Source organism: Oncorhynchus masou, chromosome 13 (genome assembly GCF_036934945.1).
Source record: "Oncorhynchus masou masou isolate Uvic2021 chromosome 13, UVic_Omas_1.1, whole genome shotgun sequence".
NCBI classification, from domain to species: Eukaryota; Metazoa; Chordata; class Actinopteri; order Salmoniformes; family Salmonidae; genus Oncorhynchus; species Oncorhynchus masou.
The window spans coordinates 41,215,159-41,235,257 of NC_088224.1; the positions used below are offsets into that span (position 1 = coordinate 41,215,159).

Sequence of the window (20,099 nt, forward strand, 5' to 3'; positions counted from 1 at the left end):
ATGTTGTTAAAACCAATGAAAACAACCATGAATAAAAGTAACTTTCCTTGTAAAAACATATAATCTGTAAAAGCCATTTAAAATGTGTACTAATGATCTAACAAAGGTAAAACATTTTTAAGACATGAAAAACATGTTAAAAAGCCACTTTGTTAAAAAAGGCTGTCTTCAGTCCCTTGTACAGGAGCGGGGTGAGTCTTTATCAAGGTAGTGAGAGGAAGTCCAGTGGCCAGGAGATGGACTTTGGGTGACATTCTGCAAATGTTCTCATCCGATTAAACATTTTATCTCAATACGGTTTTCTGTTCCCACAACTAGAATATATTTTGTAGACTTAATTCTTTGCCAAAGTTTTAAAATATCGCGGTTTAGAAGGAATGCAAAGACGAATTTATCTATTGCAGTCACATTTCACAGAGTAGGCGTTCCCTAATGGAAATATGCAGATGCCTGCTTAGAACAGGCAAATGTGATCTCGTTAGCTCGTGTTTTGGCTCTGCCTACCATGACTCATTTGTTCCGGTTGAAAACGACAGGGTTTGTTTGATCTTGGTTAAGATATTTAAAAAACATCGCTGTTGCCTTACCACATAGTAAGACCTAAAAGCTCATTTTTGTTTTCATACATTTTTGATTTCGTGGCGGTAACTAGTAGAAACCGCTGACGGTCTTGTAAACATCCTGTGGATTTGAAAATAATCTTTGGGCGGGCGGAAGAAACTAAAAAGTCAGCGCCATTATGTTTGTTTTTAGTGGGAGGAGGAGTGGAAAAAAGTAAACTACGGCCGCCAAAAAAAAACTACAATTGGAGCGTAATTGGTGAGTTGTTTATATTTTAAATATAATTTCATGTACTGGAATGAAGCAACATTTTTTTGCATGTTAGATTCCGATTTTGTAAACACGAACCAACAAATTCATATCACAATACGCGCTCTGTTTTGGAAATGACAGGAGGTTGTTGATTACTGTACGTTGCACACAGTGTCACTGGTCGGTAACATTAGTTAGCATATTATGCTAACTACCTACCTGTTATACTGTGGGTATTTAGCTACAGTACATTCACTTGGTTTATTAAACTGGAACGCTATACTGTACCAATATGTATCGAAATTAATTTGGATCACTGTGGCGTGCGTGTCTCCTGCAAAACCTCAAAAGATTGCTGGTTACCGTTAGCTAGTTGGGTTCGCGCCGAGGTCCCGGATCTTTTATTTTTCTTTACAATTCAAACGATTGGCTTCCTAACTAATTTAAGTAGGTACTCGAGTTTTTTATTATCATGTTTGACAACTGAGCTAGTTGTCCATTGTTAATAAATGTTCCGATGTGTTTAAATACAGTATGTGGTTCAATTTACGAAAAGCAGCTCTGTGCCAACCTACGCCCCCCTCCACATGGACGGTGTTAAGATAATGGGCATAATGCCAACCCAGAGATGGCGTTAGGGGGGCACCTATTTAGGATATATAAACAGGTGCATTATGAGTGTCTGATTAGGATGTTGTGCCCCGTAACATGTTTTTCCAGAGTAAAGGATTATGCTTGAACTTCACCAAACTCTCCGACGTGAGTTATGCACATAAGAACAATATGAAAGGGCTAACATAAGATCGCCCCTGCGGTATGGGGGACGATGTCCCTTAAGAGATGGACAATTATGTTCACTGTGGAATTAAAAAGGTATGAAGTGCTCAAGCTAATTCTATATGAAAATGAAGATGTTAAGATAATAGGCATAATGCCAACCCAGTGGGGCACCTATTTAGGCTATATATAAACAGGAGTCGCTAACGTAAACTCGTACATCGCCTTGGTCCGTACAATTGCCCTTATTTTAGCCCCCCAAAAACGTAATACTTCCAGATCAACTGTAATGTCAATACCATTGTAAAGCACAATTTCTCCCCTTTCCAACGCAATAAATTACATGACCTAAACGCTGCCCGTTTCTGCATAATTCAAGCAGGCAATGAGCCCCGTCGGGTCTTTTAAAAAATGGCGGGTGGGGAAGCGAAACTAATGCGTGGTAGTGAGAAGGAGAGATGTTGTGTGGGAAAATTGCTTTTTTTTCACTCGATCTGCCCAACTTATCACCTTATCGCCTCTAAAATGTAAATAAAACACTATAAAGAGTTTATATAACGTATCATTACATACCCATTTGAAGGTTTGTGTCGAATTTGAATCGGGTTTTTAGGGCGGGTGCTAAAGTGATCTTAGAAGTAAAACAGCAGCTTTGAGAATGATGATCGCATGCAATAATGACAAGGTATCCTTTACCCCCATCACTGTCCATTTCTTGTTTTTAAAGGATGATAGAAGTGCTACACCTGGTGGAGAGAGATTGTAAGACATAAATAGTTGCTTTATGCATGCTGTACATTACATGACACGTCAAGATGTAACGGAGGGTCAGTTTTTATCAACTTTTCTCCAATACTATAGAGCCATTATCATGTCGATCAACGCTTGAATAGAAACCTAGTTCACACCCCCGATTTTGACGTCAACACAGTCGCTACAGTGCCATTAGTTTTCTTTGTAGCCTCGTTTGAATGTTGCGGTTGCGCACATTTGTATGGAATGGGGTGAGTTTACGTTAACTAGTTAGCTTGAGTAAAGAAATCACAAAATTACCCAATTGTTATTGGTTTAATTATTTAATTTCTTAGTATTCAATCATTGTTATTTGTTAATTTTATTAGCATTTATCCACAACGCACTTTCCTCATGCAATGTAGTGTGAGTTTTTTTGGTCTGCCAGCAGAGGACTGATAACACAGTCAAATTGACTAATGCAAAGTGTAAATAAATCAAATGTATTTCTCAAAGTTCAATCTTTCCTTATTCAATATGGCCATCAAAGTGTATCACTTCTTGTGATTGGATGTTTTTTTCTAACCTTTGTCCCTGCAGGTTGGTGTCCCCCCCTCACCCTTAGGTGAGAAGGTGCTGGGACAATGTTTTATGCTCACTTTGTCCTCAGCAAACGTGGGCCGCTGGCCAAGATCTGGCTAGCGGCCCACTGGGATAAGAAGCTCACCAAGGCTCATGTGTTTGAATGCAACCTGGAGAGCAGTGTGGAGAGCATCATCTGCCCCAAGGTAAACAAGTGATCATTGATACAGGGCTTCTATTATGTGTTTCAATCATGTGTCTAGTCTCTATTAAAGTAACGCTGCCGTAAGGGTAGTGTTGTGTAAACCAGTAGAAGAGGGTCAATTTTCAACTCGCTGGCTATGGGTCAAGACCAGAGGTTGACCGATTAATCGTAATGGCCGATTAATTCGGGCCGATTTCAAGTTTTCATAACAATCCGTAATCTGCATTTTTGGACACCGATCATGGCCGATTATGTTGCACTCCACGAGGAGACTGTGTGGCAGGCTGACTACCTGTTATGAGAGTGCAGCAAGGATCCAAGGTAAGGTGCTAGCTAGCATTTAACATATCTTATAAAAACAATCGATCTTAACATAATCACTAGTTAACTACACATGGTTGATTATATTACTAGTTTATCTAGCTTGTCCTGCATTGCATATAATCAATGCAGTGCCTGTTAATTTATAATTGAATCACAGCCTACTTCGCCAAACGGGTGATTTAACAATCGCATTCGCGATAAAAGCACTGTAGTTGCACCAATGTGTACCTAACCATAAACACCAATGCCGTTCTTAAAACCGATACACAAGTATATATTTTTAAACCTGCATATTTAGCTAATATTGCCTGCTAACATGAATTTCTTTTAACTAGGAAAATTGTGTCACTTCTCTTGCGTTCTGTGCAACAGGGTCAGGGTATATACAGCAGTTTGGGCCACCTGGCTCGTTGCGAACTGTGTGAAGACCATTTCTTCTTAACAAAGACAGCCAACTTTGTCAAACGGTGGATGATTTAACAAAAGCACATTTGCGAAGAAAGCACAATCGTTGCAGGAATGTACCTAACCATAAACGCCTTTCTTAAAATCCATACACAGACGTTTATATTTTTAAACCTGCATATTTAGTTAAAATAAATTAATGTTAGCAGGCGATATTAAACTAGGGAAATTGTCACTTCTCTTGCGTTCATTGCATGCAGAGTCAGGGTATATGCAACAGTTTGGGCCGCCTGGCTCGTTGCGATCTAATTTGCCAGAATTGTACATAATTATGATATAACATTGAAGGTTGTACAATGTAACAGCAATATTTAGACTTATGGATGCCACCCATTAGATAAAATACGGAACGGTTCCGTATTTCACTGAAAGAATAAACGTTTTGTTTTCGAAATGACAGTTTCCAGATTTGACCATATTAATGACCTTTGGCTCGTATTTCTGTGTGTTATTATATTATAATTAAGTCTATGATTTGATAGAGCAGTCTGACAGAGCGGTGGTAGGCAGCAGCAGGCTCGTAAGCATTCATTTAAACAGCACTTTGCTGTGTTTGCCAGCAGCTCTTCGCAATGCTTCAAGTTTATGTTTATGACTTCAAGCCTATCAACTCCCGATATTAGGCTGGCAATACTAAAGTACAGTGCCTTGCGAAAGTATTCGGCCCCCTTGAACTTTGCGACCTTTTGCCACATTTCAGGCTTCAAAAATAAAGATATAAAACTGTATTTTTTTGTGAAGAATCAACAACAAGTGGGACACAATCATGAAGTGGAACGACATTTATTGGATATTTCAAACTTTTTTAACAAATCAAAAACTGAAAAATTGGGCGTGCAAAATTATTCAGCCCCTTTACTTTCAGTGCAGCAAACTCTCTCCAGAAGTTCAGTGAGGATCTCTGAATGATCCAATGTTGACCTAAATGACTAATGATGATAAATACAATCCACCTGTGTGTAATCAAGTCTCCGTATAAATGCACCTGCACTGTGATAGTCTCAGAGGTCCGTTAAAAGCGCAGAGAGTTCAAGGGGGCCGAATACTTTCGCAAGGCACTGTACCTATTAGAACATCCAATAGTCAAAGGAATATGAAATACAAATGGTACAGAGAGAAGTAGACCTATAACTACAACCTAAAACTTCTTAATTGGGAATATTGAAGACTCATGTTAAAAGGTTTCATATGTTCTCATGTTCTGAGCAAGGAACTTAAACGTTAGCTTTTCTACTTTCTTCTCCAACACTTTGTTTTTGCATTATTTAAACCAAATTGAACATGTTTCATTATTTATTTGAGACTAAGTTGATTTTTATTGATGTATTATAATAAGTAAAAATAAGTGTTCATTCAGTATTGTTGTGATTGTTAGACATCGTCCGATTAATCGGTATCGTCTTTTTTTGGTCCTCCAATAATCGGTATCTGTGTTAAATCATAATCGGTCAACCTCTGGTCAAGACATGGCGGATGAGCATACTAGAGTTGTAGATGCTGATTTGAAGTGAATTGAATTATCTCGCCATGAGGGGGGGGTGTATTTCTGGACACGGTGTTCTTTCTTATTCTTTAATTGTCCAGGTGAAAATGGCCCTGCGTACATCAGGTCATCTGCTCCTGGGGGTGGTGAGGATCTACAACAGGAAAGCCAAGTACTTGTTAGCTGACTGTAATGAGGCATTCATCAAGATCAAGATGGCCTTCAGACCAGGTAATGTATTGTCTAGGGGGCTTGACTGGTCCAACATATTCTTAGTTTTTTTTTACATTCAAGACGAGTTACAGTTTGGCTCAACCTCCATCTCATTTAAATCTTCATTTTGCTGTTTATATTTGGCATTTTCATACTCTGTTGAATGAACTGAAATTGGGGGCTCCTGAAAGAGTCCCAATATGAAACTTGTAAGAGGCACACTGGGCTGCTAGACTGTACTGACATTGTAGGAAGATGTTATGGCTGTGTATTATGTGGGTCTGTGCTAGCCTGACCCCTGCTTCCATCCCTGCCCTCTCAGGTGTGGTGGATCTGCCAGAGGAGAACAGAGAAGCTGCCTACAACGCCATTACCATGCCAGAAGAGTTCCACGACTTCGACCAGCCACTACCAGACTTGGAGTGAGTCCTGCATGTCATCAAAGGAAATGTGTTTTTTGAGATTTTTCATGTAGCATCGACGAGTTCTCTGTCTCCATTGATGTATATGTTCTGTATGCTCTTACGAGTATTGATTTGCTTGTATCAAGTGCATTAGATGTTCGTTCATTCGGTGTTAGTGACTTATGTTGTCTTTGCAGCGATATCGATGTCACCAAGCAATTCACATTGAACCAGAGTCGAGTGGAAGAGATCACCATGAGGGAGGAGGTGGGCAACCTGAGCCTGCTGCAGGAGAATGACTTCGGTACATAGCAGGCCTCCTAGGCCAATCCTTTCACCACCTCACTCCTCAAACTAAACCTTGGCTGCATCTCAATAGTCTTTAGTGGCTTCCTTTCTTCAACTCCTTCACCTCATCCGCACTGATCTGGATAGGTGATAGCAAATGCTTGGTAGTGGTCTACCATGTTTTTACCGTGGTTTCATATCCAGACAGATGCTTGAAATGCACCCATACTCCAGCCTATTTCCTCCCTTCCTAGTGCGACAAACACCGCCACTCATTACCGCTGTATGTACACTTGCAAAAATGCATTCTAAACATACTCAATGTTCTCCCGCTTCAGCTGACTTTGGAATGGACGACCGGGAGATGATGCGTGAGGAGAATGCCTTCGAGGTGGACATCATCCACGGGGCGTCAGCCTCTAACCTGCTCCTAGACCCAGAGACCTCGGTTGCCCAGATCACAGACAACTCCAACCACCTGGAATACGACGACCAGTACAAAGATGACTTTGGAGAGGACCCCATGGCTGAGAGCGAGGGAGGCATGCTGGGTAAGAAGGAAGGATATCCTGGGTTGTGATATGTCAAAATTATGTTACAAGCTTTTCTTTCATTGTCTCGTGTGTGTGTGTGTGTGTCCCAATAATATATCCTTTCCTCCTGAAGTGTGCCCAGGTGTGGGAGGAAGGAGATGTAATTGGGACTAATGTGGCCAATTAATTGTTTACATTAATGAATGTGTCTGGTGTAAAAACCCTGTTTGCTAAGGTTTTAACTCTGCTGAGCATTGCCACTCCTGTCTGTCTCTAGTTGACAAGCTCCTCAGTAACGAGGATGGGGATGGCATTTTCGACGACCCTCCCGTCATCACCGAGAGTGTGCTGAGACTGCAGGACCACGATGACGAAGATGACTTTGATGCCCTCTCACGTGAGTTGCAACACTTACCATTTGCTGTTCCCAAAAGTGACTTTAAATTTTCAAGCTGCAATATGTAACGTTTTCAAATGGACATAGAAATGTGTGTTACAGCTGTCATTCTCATTGAAAGCAAGTCTAAGAAGTGGTGGATATATTCTATGTGTGCTATTTCTATGCTTTCTGTACTTAAATTTCATACACCAGCTTCAAACAGCTAAACACTTTGTGGTTATGGGAAATATATTTCACACCAATATCAAGGTCACCAACCTTTTTTCAAGTCAAGATAACTTTGTGTCAAACTGTAAGCTGAGATCTACTGTTCAGATTTTTTTTTTTTAATGACTTAAAAAATGTGAGCCTATGCAACATTAACCTATTAAAAACAGTACTGTAGTAATGAGGTTTGTGCTATAGGCCCAAAACATCATTGCATATGGTCTTTGCTTGTCTTGCCAATGCATAGTTCTCAGAATAATTTGAGGTAGGCTATATGATCAGTTGTTGTATTACTTGTGATGCACAGCTGAGTGTGCATACATTTTTTATAATTAGCTTATTTATTTTACTGGGCTGATGAAGCTTGCATCAGATGGTCTGTCTCGGCAAAGGGAGCAGACAGGGTCCGCCTCTCATCGTCCCTCCACTGACCGAAAAGGGACACCATCTTCCAGCTGATGGCGAAACTCGAGTTGCACCGCATTATTTCTGCCTCATGCACAAATTGATGTGTGTGTGTGTGTGTATATATATATATATATATATATATATATATATACACACACACGAACATTTCTTTCTCTGGTCATAGGAGTAACATCATCAATTTGTGCATGAGGCAGAAATAATGCGGTGCAACTCGAGTTTCGCCATCAGCTGGAAGATGGTGTCCCATTTTATTTATTTATATATATATCTCTATCTGATCAAAAGTTTGGGGTCACTTAGAAATTGTTTGTTTTTGAAAGAAAAGCATTTTTTTGTCCATTTTAAAGTAACTTCAAATTGATCAGAAATACAGTGTAGATATTGTTAATGTTCTAAATTACTTCAGTATCTGGAAATGGCTGATTTTTAAATGGAATATCTACATGGGTGTAAGAAGCGATAAAACTGGCCTTCATTTCTAAGAACAAGAATCGACTTGACGAGTTTCAGAAGAAGGGTCTTTGTTTCTGGCTATTTTGAGCCTGTAATCGAACCCACAAATGCTGATGCTCCAGATACTCAACTAGTCCAATGAAGGCCAGTTTTATTGCTTCTTTAATCAGGACAACAGTTTTCAGCTGTGCTAACATAATTGCAAAAGGGTTTTCTAATGATCAATTAGCCTTTTAAAATAAGTTAACACAATGTGCCATTGGAACACAAGAGTGATGGTTGCTTTTATAAATCTGCCGTTTCCAACTACAATAGTCATTTGCAACTTTAACAATGTCTACACTGTATTTCTGATCAATTTGATGTTATTTTAATGGGGGGAAAAGTGCTTTTCTTTCAAAAACAAGGACATTTCTGAGTGACCCCAAACTTTTGAATGGTAGTGTACATATAAAAAAGACCCACTCCGCTAATAATAACACAAGCCTATCAATACACTTTCCTATGCATTCATTACCGCTGCAGTGCTGGTTGTAGGTAGAATGTGGCTTGTAAGTTTTGACTAGAAAGTGTTGACAGTGCTGAGTAAAACTTAAACATGAACTTACTCGTAAAAACAGTCTCCTCCCCCTCGTCTACGTTTCTTATGTTTTGTACACTGTGTGTGTGTGCAGCGGGAGGTCCAGACAGCCCAGACTCAGGCCCAGCGGAGCTCCTGCCCGCCATGCAGGACCAGACAGAGCAGACCACGCTGGTACACAACGAGGAGGAGGCCTTCGCCCTGGAGCCCATCGACATCACAGGTCTGCACACAACCTCAATAAATATTGATGTTCATGTTATATTATAACAAACCCGTACTGTTATGTCTGTCACTACATCAGATTGGCCTGTGCCATAAACTCAATTAGTAGCACCACTGCTCTTCTTTGAGTTTAGCAGCACTTGACATTTTCAACACTTTGAGGTCTGCTTGTCTTTCAAGGCATCCCTTTCACCCTGGATCCTACTTCTGCCACCAAATGTCACTATTCACTTAAGTCATCTTTCTCTTTACAACTCAGTGAAGGAAACCAAAGCCAAGAGGAAGAGGAAGCTAATTGTGGACAACCTGAAGGAGCTGGACAGCAAGACCATCCGTGCCCAGCTCAGCGACTACTCTGACATCGTCACCACGCTGGACCTTGCGCCGCCCACCAAGAAGCTGATGATGTGGAAAGAGACTGGAGGCGTGGAGAAGCTCTTCTCCCTGCCAGCACAGCCCCTCTGGAACAGCAGGGTTCTCAAGGTAACCCAGCAACTGGTCTGGTAGTTAGACAAACAAGGGCTGTTTACTGTGTTATTGTTCTCAATCCGGCATCTGGAAATGGCTTTCTGGTTTCCCCCCAGATGTGTGCATGTTAGTTCCTGAACCTCTTTCATTAGAGCTTTTCTAGATATGTTTCTATTCTCAACAATTAGTTTGAGGCCAATGTAGCCACTACTTTTAGGGGCTTGTGTATGTTGTTGCTACCTCGCCTCTTCATTTTTTCAGCACTGACTCTATCCTCTCTCCCCCCCTCACTCTCTGTCCCTTTCTTTCTGTAGATGTTCACCCGCACCCTGACCCCCCTGGTGCCAGATGAAATGAGGAAGAGGAGGAAGGGAGGTGAGGCAGACAGCCTGGATGAGTTCCTAAAGGACTTGGAGAATCCTGAGGTGCCCAGAGAGGAGGCTATGCAGAGGGACATCATCGGTGAGATACTCCATTCAGTTAACGCACTACTGAATGGCAACAGTTCAATCCTCTACATTGGATGCCATTATAGGCTAGAGGGCCAACTCTCAGCATGGGTATAATATCAAGATATAGGATACTATTCAAAGTAGACACATGGATAAATTCAAAGTAGTAGACACATTCAAAGTTGTACACTTGGGTAGAGACCTACGCCCAATCTGACACAAGCACCTCATCCATAACAGTAATGTACTTGTACTCAATTGCCCTTGTTTGGTATAGTTTTTAATGTTCTTTATGTGTGTAATTGTATGTGCTCCAGACCAGACCATCCTGGAGGAGCCCAGTGTGCTGCAGGCATCAGCCATGGAGGGCAGCAGGACCACCCTGGACGAGTCAGTCATGCCCCCACCCTCCTCCACGCACGGCCAGAAACGCAAGGCACAGGACACAGAGCCAGGCTTGCCCGTAAATGCCTTGTTGCTCCTCTCTTCGCTCAGGCCCTGTTTAACCATGGCTAGGGAAACTTTTTAAAGACAGTTTGTCAAGCATACAAGGCTTTTGGGATTTGATATTGTATGTACTGAGAGATCTCATTAGTGTTTTTTGATAGAAGTTTGACCTGCTTTTACCCATACTCAACCCCCTACTCAATCACTCACTTAAACATGCTTCCTCTCTCCATCCAGATGGGTACTCTGGAACAGGCCACCAACCATTCAGGTGTGTCCCAGCAGTTGGACATGACAGTGTCGCTGCCCCCTGAGGACAGCACCAACCTCAGCCAGTTCCCTGAGCTCGACCTGATAGAGGAGAAGGACAAGAAGGACGGAGAGGACGGCTCAGATGAGGTGAGATAGACACGAAGATTTTCCAGAGGTCACCGCCAACCCTGGTCCTGGAGAGCTACAGGGTGTGCAAGCTCGTGCTCCAAGCACTAAACAGCTGATGGGATTGCGTGCGCTAGTATAGGGCTGGAGGAATAGCCTGGAAACTGGTTTTCTTGGGACCATGGCTGGTGATCACTGATCTATTCTGTCTTATGTTCCTTTGGAAGCTAAATATTTAGGCCTACTTCCGGGCTTGTGTTGTTTGTACATTGGCTAATGTGTATGTAGAGTTAATGTTATGTGTGTTCAATGACAGGATGAGGAGGGTCAGGCCGGTGACCAGGACCGAGAGGAGAGGAGGTGGAACAAGAGAACCCAGCAGATGCTCCACGGCCTGCAGGTATGTCATAGGAGAGCTTTTATGAGAGAACTTGACTAAATGTTGTGACACACCAAGTGAACAACCCCTACATTACTAACCAGAACCAGGTCTTACGCCATGCCCAAACCGGAAGCCATCGTGCGCAAATTGATTTTGTCCCCCCACACCAAACGCGATAACAACACGCATGTTGAAATATCAAAACAAACTCTGTACCAATTATATTAATTTGGGAACAGGTCAAAAAGCTTTATACATTTTATGGCAATTTAGCTAGCTCGCTTGCTGTTGCTAGCTAATTTGTCCTGGGATTTTACCTGAAATGCACAAGATCCTCTACTCCGACAATTAATCCACACATAAAACAGTCAAATGAATCGTTTCTAGTCATCTCTCCTCCTTCCAAGCTTCTTTTTCTTCTTTGGACTTTATATAGCGATTGGCAGTTAACTTTCATAAGGTGCATTACTACAACTGACCTCAGTTCATCTTTCAATCACCCACGTGGGTATATGCTTCTAAAAACCAATGAGGAGAGGCAGGATTTACAGCGCTTTCTGTGTCACAAATTCAATCAACTTCCATTTTAGCGACTGGCAATGCAGATGCTCGCAAGCAGTGCGGGTGCAATGATTGAAAAACACGTGTCTATTTTTGCAACGCACGTGACCGGTGTGGTCAGCATGTTAGCTGTGACCTAACAGTTCTCTCCCTCCCTTCAGAGGGTGATGGCCAAGACAGGAGCCCAGCAAATTAGCCTGCTGGATTTGTGCAGGAACAACAACAAGAAGCAGGCTGCCGCCAAGTTCTACAGTTTCCTGGTTCTGAAAAAGCAGCAGGCGGTGGAGCTCAACCAGACCGAGCCATACAGCGACATCATCGCCACCCCCGGAGCCCGCTTCCACCTCATCTAGAGACTCAACACTGGCTGCTTTTACTGAAACTTTTTTTTTTATCCTCTTACCTATGTGTTTTTGTCTTTTCTTGAGATAAGAATGTTTTTTAAAGGTCAAGTGTGGGGATGAGGTCTCTGAATCATGAATGGTGGGATTGTAATTCTGTGTATTTTGGGCTTTTGTTATCCAATGAAAGTGCTTTGTGTTTTGCTAGAATGTGAGTCTTAATCCAATCATGTTGCTTTCCAAGGTTCTATTTCTCTCCCATTAAAAAATAGTTATGTTTTATACCCTTTAGCCAAAAGGAGCGAGTTTCTGAAACACTCAACTGAATTGCATCCACCAGCAATCTTATTTTGAAGACCAATAGTATTTTAGTAGCTTCAAGCATTCCAATGGGTTTGTTCTTAATTCTGCTTTTACAGTCCTTGACTGTAATTTGTTTTATATCGGCAGACATTTAGGTCTCCATTGTTGTGGGATTTGAGAATGGGCTCCAGAGTGGCGCAAGGCACTGCATATCAGTGCAAGATGCGTCACTACAATCCCAAGCTGTATCACATCCGGCTGCGATTGGGAGTCCCATAGGGCGGCGCACAATTGGCCCAGCATCGGCAGTCATTGTAAAGAAGAATTTTTTTTAACGTACTTGCCTAATTACAGGTTAAAATCATGTAGATTTAAAAAAAGAAACTCTACCCTCATTGCCTGCTCCAGTTTCAAATATTTTTTATTCCAAGTAATTCCTCCTGAATTGCATTTTATGGTATTACTTGAATAATTCCCTTTTAAGTCACATACACTTATCAATGATCTATTTTAATGGTTTGGCCAGAATAAGACTTCTCGCATCAGATATTAAGCTATTTAACAAAATCTAAATTTCAATTGTGGGTGTCCAGAAATGACATTTCATTCATCAACTCTGATGCAGATCAATGTCAAGTAATCTCTGGCAAATAGAGAAACTTTTATTTGGTATTAATAATCTAAAAGATAGTTTTGATGCAATAACTACTGGGAAGTCTTAATTCACTTGTGCTTAGGTGTTGTGACAGTCATTCTTTGATAGTTTGAATACGATATTGCTCATCTTATGGTTCATAGCTACAAATGCAATGTTTTGATACCCACAAACTTCTGAAATTGTATATCATGTAATGTTTCAGCTCATCCCTTTAACTCTGCGCCGGTAAACTTGCATTCTCCTTTTTGTATAAAACCCAAAATGACACCGCTTGTAGATACTGTTGCTGAAGTGTATTATGATGCAATGCCTGTAGTCCTGAGGCCCAGCAACTTGTTACTTTTCTAATAAAATGAATACTGTTTCAACAGTTCATGTCAATTAATCCTTTTCATAGCTGGTTCATTGAGCCAGTGAATTGGGTGTAATTGCTATGGACTTACTATAATGACCTGATGTTCAACAAACAAGATTGAACTGTTTAAGGATACATTTTTAGAAGCATGCTGACATCATGGCTGTGTGCTTCTTCAAAATATGTTCTCCAGACATTGAATTGGGATACCTTTAAACAGGCAAATAGAGGAACAAATTGGTTTAGTAGAGATTATATATATATATATACACACACAATTTAAAAAAAGTCTTATATTCAGTTCAACTTTTGGGGAGGGAAAAACATTGGTTATATCCTGCCCTCAAAACATACATCTCTTCCTACCACTAGGGGTTTGTGGTTGGTTTTGGATGGACCCTCCCCTCCCTCTGGCTTGCGACTTTCCTTTGCCGACTCTTCTTTTTGCCCTCAGTCTTAAGCAGCTGTGTCTGTTTTTCTTCTTCAGGCAGCTGAATGGGTTGGTGTTGGAGATTTTCCTCTTACGCTTCTTGCCCTGGCGCTCTCCATCCTGCCCAATCCCCTGCACCTCCTTCAGGTTGTTGATGCTCTGCTGCTGGGGTGACCATCTCTCTCAGAGCCACAGCCTGCACATGGTTCACAGAGCATAGGCTGGGCTTGTCCAACACTATGGTGTTGGATGATATACAGGAGTGTCACACCTGATGTCACCTATTGATCCTGAAATTTAAACAGACAGGAAGAGGTGACTCAATGCATCTGGTATAAACTGGATGCATGCAGCTAGATAGGGGGCACTATTGGTTTGGATGCTGACGAGACAAGTGTCTAGCACAAGGATAATCAACTAGATTCAGCAGAGGGACAATTTTTTCTTGAGCGGTTGGAACATAATTACAAATAATTTATAGACTGCAAATTGACCACAAAAAGCCCAAACATAGAATATTAGACTAAAACAACTTTAATCCTTGCTTACATAAGTCTCTCTTATATGTTGGAACAGATTTTCAAAATTAAAATGACTTGGTGTTTAGTCATGTCCAACAATGAAAAATCTAAATGACTTGTTCAAAACTTGGGGGGCCAAATAAAACCACCCGGGGAGCAAATTAAGCCCGCAAGTTGGGGAACCCTGGTCTAGGACATTGGCCGTGTTCCTCTGCTCAAGCGTTGCTGACGCATACCAGGTCTCACCGCCTGGATAGGTATTTCACGTAGCAGCTAACCACATGGTTGCGTTCCCCTGCTCAGATGTTGGATGCATCAACCAATGGTTGCTTGCCACGTCATCAATTGTGCCATTGGGCACCAGATTGCTATAACATATGTGGTTAGCTGATACCTATCCAGGGTTGTAAGATCTGGCATGTCAGCAACAACTGAGCAGAGGAACACAAGCCCGTGTTATAGCAATCTGGTGCCTAACTAGTCAATTGAGGTAGCACACAACCCTTGGTTGATGCATGCAACATCTAAGCAGGGAAACTCGATCATTGATTGACCCAGGTACATAAAGATACGATATAACACATACCTGTGTGACAACAAAGTAGTGGTGAGGATTAGTCCCTTCCAGCATTGACAGCAGACACAGGGTTCTTGAAATGCTTGCAGTTCCTAACCTGATACCGCTGCAGGATGAGTTTGGCACCATAGAGGTCCTTCGTTGATTCAAGTTCCTTCATAGCACAACTGTATGACATAAAAACACATATTTAAACTGAATAGTAAAAAAAAAAAAACAGTCATTGGGTAAAACTCATGAGTGTGATATTGACTAACAGGAACCCCCACTCACTTTGTAGTACAAAGTTGCACCTCTCCCATTAGGTATTTCGGCATCTGTTCTTTGATTTGGATCTTATTCTTCAGTGCCGCCTGGCAAAACGTCCCGTTGATCAGAATTTGAAAGGGCTCTCTAAAACTGAAGTTGTGTTTGTAGAAATTAATGTTTTGTTTGGCTTGCTTTTGCCGTTTGATCTTCATTGTAACTAACGTAGCTTGCTAGCCCAATAGTGAGCTAACGTTAGCTAGCGAGCTTGTCTGACAGGATTAACGTTACTTGCTGAAAAATCCCACTCACATTAACGCAAGTGCATATCGGGGAGCATTATCTATATTCTGTAAAGGTTCGTCAGTAGCGGTTTACTAGTACACACTATTCGCGGATTCATAACAAATCAAGCAGCATGGAAAATATAAACACACGTTTGCTCGATTGAGTAACAGCTAAGTATGTCCGTCTGGAAACAACGTCAGAAGCAAGACTTTCGTTGCTGTCTCAAGCCAGTTCCGTTATGTGCTGTGATACCGCGTTCACAAACTAGTCAGAACTAGGAAACTGACATTTCTGATTTGCTAAATGGTGTAGTTATATACGTGCCGCGTTCAATCAGTTAGTAAATTGGACATTTCCGAGTTTCGACTAGTAGAACGCGGCATCTAGTACTGATGATTAAATATGCCTATATGAAGTAAAAACATTATTTTGTGAAACGTAACTTTTTAAAATCGAATCTTGTGGAGAATAATATATTTTACACAATTAATACAGTATTACCTCACTGAGCTACATGGGTGCGAAATGACCCTTCATCCAACTTTGTAAATAACATAAATAAATAAATACTGTATGAAAATACTTCTGCCCTTTGTAATCATGTCTAACCATTCAAACCATTGTGTCGGCAAATTATTATGTGCAAAGGTAAATGGCAGCCATGTGGGCTATCAGTGACTTTGTCAGAGCTGGATATGGCTCTGTACATCCATCCCTTTGATGCATAGACCAGTCCTGTACCACCCTTTATTTTCACAAGCAGTAGCATTGCCTGTCTCAGTCAGTAGTTGGCTTAATGATGTAAATAGTACTGGATTGCAAACTGTAAATAGTTGTTTTAAGCACTGTTTAGGGAAGGTATTCCCAAACTGGGGTGCAATGCCGTCGGGGTACGCCAAATAAAAATGATTCACATTTAAAAAAAACTTTTTTTCCCTTCACATTTTCAAACGGTTCATTTATATTTTCTAATGGGGCAATACATTTGAGTGAGTTTTTTTTCTCGCCTGAGAATCCTCGTTTCACTGCCAAAAATAAAATGTAACCATCTAGTGTTCAGCGAAATAACAACACAATGTCAAATACAGGTAGCGTAGTCAAATAATTAACATCCAATCACATTAACTGTTACGCTCTCATGGGAATTCCACTAAAGGTCCGTATGTAGCCAAACGTAGCTGCTGCTCATGATGGTATCTGTACTGATGGCGCAAAAGCCATGACAAGGAGACAGTGGAGTGAGTACACGCGTTCAAGCAGTTGCTCCCGACGCCACTTGGGTATACTGCAGCATCCACCCACTTGGGTATACTGTATACTGTAGCATCCACCAAGAGGCTCTTGCTGCCAAGGGAATGCCTGACAGCTTGAAAGACGTTTTGGAAACTACAGTGAAAATGGTTATCTTTGTTAAAGCAAGGCCCCTGAACTCTCGTGTATTTCCTTCACTATGCAATGATATGGGCAGCAACCATGTAACACTTTTACAACATACAGAAAGAAGTGTGCTGGTTATCAAGGGGCAAAATGTTGACACATTTTTTTTAAATTGAGAAATGAGTTTAAAGTTTTCTTTACTGACCATCATTTTCACTTGTCTGACCGCTTGCAGGATGACGATTTTCTCACACAACTGGCCTATCTGGGTGATGTTTTTTCTCACCTGAATGATCTGAATCTAGGATTACAGGGACTCTCCGAAACTATATTCAATGTGTGGGACAAAATTGAGGCTATGATTAAGAAGTTGGAGCTCTTCTCTGTCTGCATTAACAAGGACAACACACAAGTCTTTCCATCATTACATGATTTTTGTTGTGTGCAAATGAACTGAAGTTTATGGACATGGTCAAATGTGATATAGCGAAGCACCTGAGTGAGTTGGGTGTGGAACTACGTAGGTATTTTCCCGAGCCACTGCCAGATTTCTGGATTGGGCTGCGCTCAAAGTATCCTGCCTTGGCAAATCGAGCTGATGCCTTTTCAAATCACATTCCTATGTGAGAGTGGATTTTCAGGCCTCATTAGCATGAAAACAAAATACAGGCACCGACTGTGTGTGGAAAATGATTTAAGACTGAGACTCTCTCACCCAACATTGCAGAGTTATGTGCATCTTTTCAAGCACACCCTTCTCATTAACCTGTGGTGATTTATTCACAATTTTCGACGAACGAGTAAGGTTTTATATGTAAGATGGCTAAATAAAGAGCAAAACTATTGATTATTAATATATTATTACTTGTGCCCTGGACCTATAAAAGCTCTTTGTCACTTCCCACGAGCCGGGTTGTGACAAAAACTCACTCATTCTTATGTTGAATAAATGTATTGTATAGTGTGTGCTTACAATGATGGTAAAAAGCAACATTTGAGAGTACGCTGACCCTGGTGCTAGAGGGGGTTTGCAGCTGGAGGTTGAATGTTTGAAGGGTTACGGGACTATAAAAAGTTTGGGAACCACTGGTGTAGGAGAAGTGGAATTTAGATAGCATCCACTTCATCGGCAATAACAAAGGCGAATGCCATTGTCTGCCATTTTCGCATTTCATAGAAACAGCAGAAGTTGTCCAACTTTTTATATTATATTCTTTATTTATTTTTTCTTTGTTAAATATAGGGGGTAGGCCAGCTTTGTTGTGGAAATGTTCACTCAATCACATTTCCCAGATCCCGGAACTTGTGAATTCAAATATACTTTATATAAAGTAACAAGCCGAGCTGGCCCATGGACCATCTGCCGGACTCAGTCTCAGTCCACTCTTTTAATACAGTTTCATGCTTATACAAGTTTCATAGTCCCTCCACTTTATGCTAATAACCATATCCCCTCGGCTTTACTCCACCATTGTTTCCAAGTTATTTCCTCTAGGCGGGGTTTCACCTTCCTAGTTCCTTGGATCAATTATATTGATGGCGCACCTATACATTATTTCCAGAAAATAATAAGTACAGATTACTATAGGCAATTGTAAGATTGCTACATGCCATTATCGGACTATAATATTACTACGGGCCATTCTAGGATTAAGTACAGATAACTATAGGCCGTTATAGAATTATACCAATAAATACACTTAATCCCAGGATTACACATAGTGTCTTTGCTTACTCCCTTTAGTGCTATTTAGTCTTTTAACAAGAAACACGTTCTCTTAACAGAAAACACCCATAGCTTTAATATTGCAGATAGATTGTAGCTTCCATCAATGTAATTGTCTGCATCACTTCCAAACCCCCATATATGTTTTTGCAAATATAAATATAAATATAAATATATATATATATATATATACATACATATATATACATACATATCTTTAAAAATATATATATATTTCCTTTATTACCCTACCACCCCTACCCCCATTTGGAGCAAAGTAGTGAACAACAACGCTTAGGCCTGTATTTCCAGCTTATACATGCTATATACATTTTATGGACACAGTCTACTTTACAATAGTTTGATTTTGTTTGTTTTTAAGTGTTGTCCTTCCTCCACTCTCAACCTCTCCTATACATGTATGATGTCCCTCCGGTTTGATTTCTATTTGCTATATCTTTCAAACAGTGCTCTTTCAAAAAAGTTCTATATACGTATTACAGGCACAGCATGTTTTATATGAGTTCTCTTGTTGTTATTAGTCGTTATTAGTCCCAACCTTCACCTGTTAACACCATCAATATTGGATTTATTTTTGCCATATATTTTTCAACTGTGCTGTAATGTTTCACAAAAGTTCTGAACCTTTCTATTCTCATTCTTTTTACAGATTGTAAATTGAAAATGTTATTTTTTGCTAAAAGTATTATTATATTATCGATCGATTGACTATGACTTTTTAGATCGCCCAGTAGTCCTATCTGCAGGGTTAGCTGCAGGTAAATATTGCAATTCTTCAGCCATTCCTGGACCTGTGACCAAAACAAAGCTACATGTGGACTGTACCAAAACAAATGAAGTTGTCCGACTTACTGTCGGTGTATATGTAGGCTACTTCCCCCGACTTTAGTCGTCGACTTTCGTCTACAGTCGGCTACTTTCTCCTTCCCACTCAAACGCGCCAGTGTCTTTCTCCCGCTTCTCAAGTACTGAGGTCCCGCAATTGTGTGGGAAGTACCTGGGCGAGTTGGTGCTTTCAAGACAACTGAGATCTCGAAAAAAAACGAGGTCAAATTGTGACGTCAGTGATTTTCAGGCCGTAAAGTCAAAGCTCGAGAAAGATGCACAAGACTCAGACTCGTCCTCTGGCTTCAAAACATTAAGTACAACTCTAGTGGTAGTTAAACTGTAGATCTCGTCTGTAGCTGTAGGCTATTCCATCTAGTCACAAACTTTAAAGGTCATGAACAGTGAAAATCATGTTTTTCATGAAATTGGATAATATTTGGACGAAACCAGATTAAAGTATGATGATCAAAGTATGAAAAATACTGTTGCTTCTACATTTTTAAAGTTTGATCATAAAGTTACTGGTCCTCTCCATGTCAAACATTTGGATAAATTTTTAAGAGTAAAGGGTGACATCACCCTAACTCTCATTTTAATACACCAATGGTAACATGATGATATTCTCTT

The 20,099-nt window shown here is 40.7% G+C and overlaps 1 protein-coding gene and 1 pseudogene across 2 annotated transcripts; one reads left to right on the forward strand and one right to left on the reverse strand.

Moving 5' to 3' along the window:
* Positions 1-498: 498 nt before the first annotated feature.
* Positions 499-13,473, forward strand: LOC135552329 (double-strand-break repair protein rad21 homolog A-like). Of its 2 annotated transcripts, XM_064983889.1 has the most exons (15): positions 499-819; positions 2,318-2,352; positions 2,923-3,110; positions 5,483-5,612; positions 5,917-6,016; positions 6,196-6,302; positions 6,625-6,837; positions 7,097-7,216; positions 8,983-9,111; positions 9,373-9,596; positions 9,896-10,043; positions 10,351-10,496; positions 10,718-10,879; positions 11,175-11,258; positions 11,963-13,473. In XM_064983889.1, the coding sequence occupies exons 3-15, from the start codon at positions 2,967-2,969 to the stop codon at positions 12,152-12,154; spliced, it is 1,899 nt and encodes a 632-aa protein (XP_064839961.1). In that variant the 5' UTR covers positions 499-819; positions 2,318-2,352; positions 2,923-2,966; the 3' UTR covers positions 12,155-13,473. The 2 variants fall into 2 exon arrangements, with proteins under 2 accessions (XP_064839961.1, XP_064839960.1); XM_064983888.1 differs by lacking the exon at positions 2,318-2,352.
* LOC135552330 (rRNA-processing protein UTP23 homolog) lies at positions 13,179-15,740 on the reverse strand (annotated as a pseudogene).
* Positions 15,741-20,099: the final 4,359 nt, after the last annotated feature.

Excerpts from the sequence above, each read along its gene's own strand:
- LOC135552329 (XM_064983889.1), top strand. The coding sequence starts at position 2,967 with ATGTTTTATGCTCACTTTGTCCTCAGCAAACGTGGGCCGCTGGCCAAG. Across the intron at positions 6,303-6,624 it reads GCTGCAGGAGAATGACTTCG|CTGACTTTGGAATGGACGAC; the intron begins GTACATAGCAGG and ends CTCCCGCTTCAG. Across the intron at positions 10,044-10,350 it reads TATGCAGAGGGACATCATCG|ACCAGACCATCCTGGAGGAG; the intron begins GTGAGATACTCC and ends TATGTGCTCCAG.